The sequence below is a fragment of the Tupaia chinensis genome, unplaced genomic scaffold (assembly GCF_000334495.1).
Source record: "Tupaia chinensis unplaced genomic scaffold, TupChi_1.0 Scaffold144262_1, whole genome shotgun sequence".
Classification (NCBI taxonomy): Eukaryota; Metazoa; Chordata; class Mammalia; order Scandentia; family Tupaiidae; genus Tupaia; species Tupaia belangeri.
This window is the reverse complement of record NW_006204120.1, coordinates 3594356-3597262: the sequence shown is the minus strand read 5'-3', so window position 1 is coordinate 3597262 and position 2907 is coordinate 3594356. Positions and strand designations below refer to the sequence as shown.

The following is a 2907-nucleotide window of genomic DNA, read 5'->3' as shown; positions in this document are numbered from 1 at the left end:
AGACTGAGCAAAGGGACAGGCTGGGCAGGCCACCTTCTGCAGAGCCCCAGGGTGACTGTTACCTCTCACAGGGTCCTGCCTGGATTGGTTGGGTTTTCATACCCTACCTTGCTTAGTCACCAGATGTGGCTGGACTGAGAAGGACATGACTACAGGAGGAGACTCTGCAGCCAGGCGGATCCTAAAGGACCTGACAACCAGAGACTGTGACCACACTCCCCTCAGCTGGGTGGCAAGTCCTTTGGAAAGATCTGGGCAGTGTATCTCTGGGCATCCTTACTTCCCCAGGTTGTTATTATCAGGATCCAATAATCCAGAGCTTCTAGCAACCCTGTGGGTGGGCCAATACCTATTCCTGTTGGCCTATTAGGAATGCCTTCATTCATCACGCCTTTCACTTCAGGCATGGAATTGCCTGTACTAAAAGATCCTGGTGATCTGACTAGTTTCCTAGCACTGAAATTCTGAGTCAGAAAGTTGAAAAAAAGGGATGTTAAGATAGTTATCACTTCTGTTCCCAGAGCAAGCAGGATTCTGGATTACCTCCACAATGAGCAGCCCCTTGGGCTTGTTCTGTTGTGCAGAATAAATATAATTTTTAAAGCTTTAGGATGCACCACTTGAGAGTCATCTTTTCTTGACCCTTCATTCAGTCACTGGACATATATTTATTGGTCATCTACCATCCACCCCAGGCTCCACGCTAGCCATCAGAAGCAGACGGATAAGCTAGTCATATAAGTCACATCTAGTGGAAGAGAAAAAGTGAACAAGTAAACACAGAAGTGTACATAAGCATATTTTTGGAAGCTGGCTCATAATAGATGCTGCAGAAGAGAGTAAAGGGGAGGGGGCAGTGGAGAAGGGATGAGAAGGGAATTCAGAAGGACAGTCACGCCCTGGTGGAATTTATATAATATCCTAAGCACAATGGAAAGTCACTGGAGGTTTTAAGCAATGGATATCCTGATCTGATTTCTATTTTTACAAAAACATGCTCAAGAAAAATGACTAGCAGGTCAGTGGCAGTGGTCTCAGGAAGACCAGTCATCCAGAGTAAAGATGAGCAGGGAGCCACAGTGCAGATGGGGAAGAGTGGAAGAATTCAAAATATACTTTTTAAAAAAATAGTTGACTCTCTCTGCCTTTAAGAAATTCACACTGTTGGAAAAAGAGAAATGCAAACAATATTAACCAGTTACTTCAGCAAAAATATCAAAGGTACTGGATAGAGCATACGATGGAGTCTGGAAAACTTCCAGAAGGAGTCAAGATGCTCACAGTAGTGTTGAAGCTGAAGATTAAAACATAAGCATGCATTTGCCAAGAGAAGCGATGGTGCGATGGTGGGTGGTGCTTCTAGCCGAAGTATGGTGCCCATGGCAGCCATGAATATGTGCCTGAAAGACCCCCAACCAGGGAGTCTTGTATGACCAAAGGACCAACCTCTATCTATGCCAACCTGCATGTATTGTGTCATTGCACTTGCCACTTTGTGTTTAGAAATCTGTTTGTACCACTCCTTTTCCTCCCCAGATTTCAACCTTCTAAAAAAGTCTCTATCTTGTTTATTGTGGCAATAAGTATTTCTTGATGAATAAATAAAAATTCTCCCTAATGATCACACCCTTAAACAGTGATGGCTTTTTCACTTCCCAGCCCTCCTTGTTTACGTCATATTGTGCACTGATTTCAAAGGCTTTGCCTTCAGGTGTGGTCTCCTTAACTAAGTGGCTTTTCCTGAGCCACCATGTTCTAAAGGGCCCCCTGAAGACTATTCAGTGAAATGAGGGAACAAAAAAGGATTTAAGTCAATATGCCGTTCTGACTAATGGGCTTTTATTCCTTTCTTGGTTACCAGAATGATGATGTGACTTTGCCTGCAGCTAACAGAGATCATCTGCTGAATGCATCTGCAACATGTCTGCTAAAAAGAACTGGCCTTCAGGAGCACCACCTCCTCTCTCTCCCCAAACTTCTCATTCCACACAGACCCTCCCTTTGGAGGACACTGAAGTAGAACCAGATGAGAGTGTGCAGGATGAATCTTCATTTTCTGAAGACGAAGAGTCTTTGGAGGAGGAAGAGGTTCTGGAGGAGGATGAGTTTCTGGAGGAAGAAGAGTTCCTAGAGGAAGAGTATCCGGAGGAAGAAGTGTATCTGGAGCAGGGGAAGTCTATGGAAGAAAGGGACTACCTGTTTGACAAGTACCCTATCCTGGAAGACAGTGAGTATCTGGAGGAGGACCTCCCACAGGATGGTAGCTAATTCCCCACATACCCAAGGAAAAAGAACAAACCTGAGATATATACATACCTGAGATAAACACAAATGGCCTGCTCTATCCATGGTGCTGACAGATAGGCGTGCTAACTACTGACAAGTTCTCACAATTACAATAGCCACACCCCACAGCGCTGTGCCCACACAGCAGACAGGGAATGTTGAAAAACATGAAGAGCCTGCTTTTTCTTTTCTCTCTCTCCTTCTTCTTCTTTTTTTTTTAGTTTTTTGTCATAGGGCAGGGGGCAGGTGCACTCACCAGAGAGAGACAGAGAGAGGGAAAGTGAGAAATCACTCCCTGGAGGGGTGGCTATGCTGCAATTCCTTCTCCATTCTCTTCTGGAGATTTTGGGCACACATGCACATGTGCCTGGTGTGATTTTCAAGCTACCAGGTCTGAAACTCGAATCACAGAGTTGTCCAAATGGGAGTCCAGCAACTTAATCACACCACCTGCTGGTCCACTGTTTATTTTAAAATAATAGTAATAATAATTTGTATCTTTTTTCTTTTCCTTTTGCACAAGTAATACATGTTCATTGTGGATGTTTTTACAAATTATATTTAAGGGGACCAGCAGTTAGCGTAATGGCTATGTCGCTGGACTCCCACGTAGTCGATCAC

The 2907-nt window shown here is 44.3% G+C and overlaps 1 protein-coding gene across 3 annotated transcripts in view; it reads left to right on the top strand.

The window, feature by feature from the left end:
* Nucleotides 1-1868: 1868 nt before the first annotated feature.
* The window catches only part of ERICH6B (glutamate rich 6B), a 61285-nt gene continuing 60246 nt past the window's right edge, over nucleotides 1869-2907 (top strand). For all 3 annotated transcript variants that reach the window (XM_027767435.1, XM_006166526.2, XM_006166525.2), the window contains exon 1: nucleotides 1869-2227. In XM_027767435.1, coding sequence (XP_027623236.1) covers nucleotides 1921-2227 — 307 coding nt within the window. In that variant the 5' untranslated portion in view covers nucleotides 1869-1920. The remainder of the gene's footprint in view (nucleotides 2228-2907) is intronic.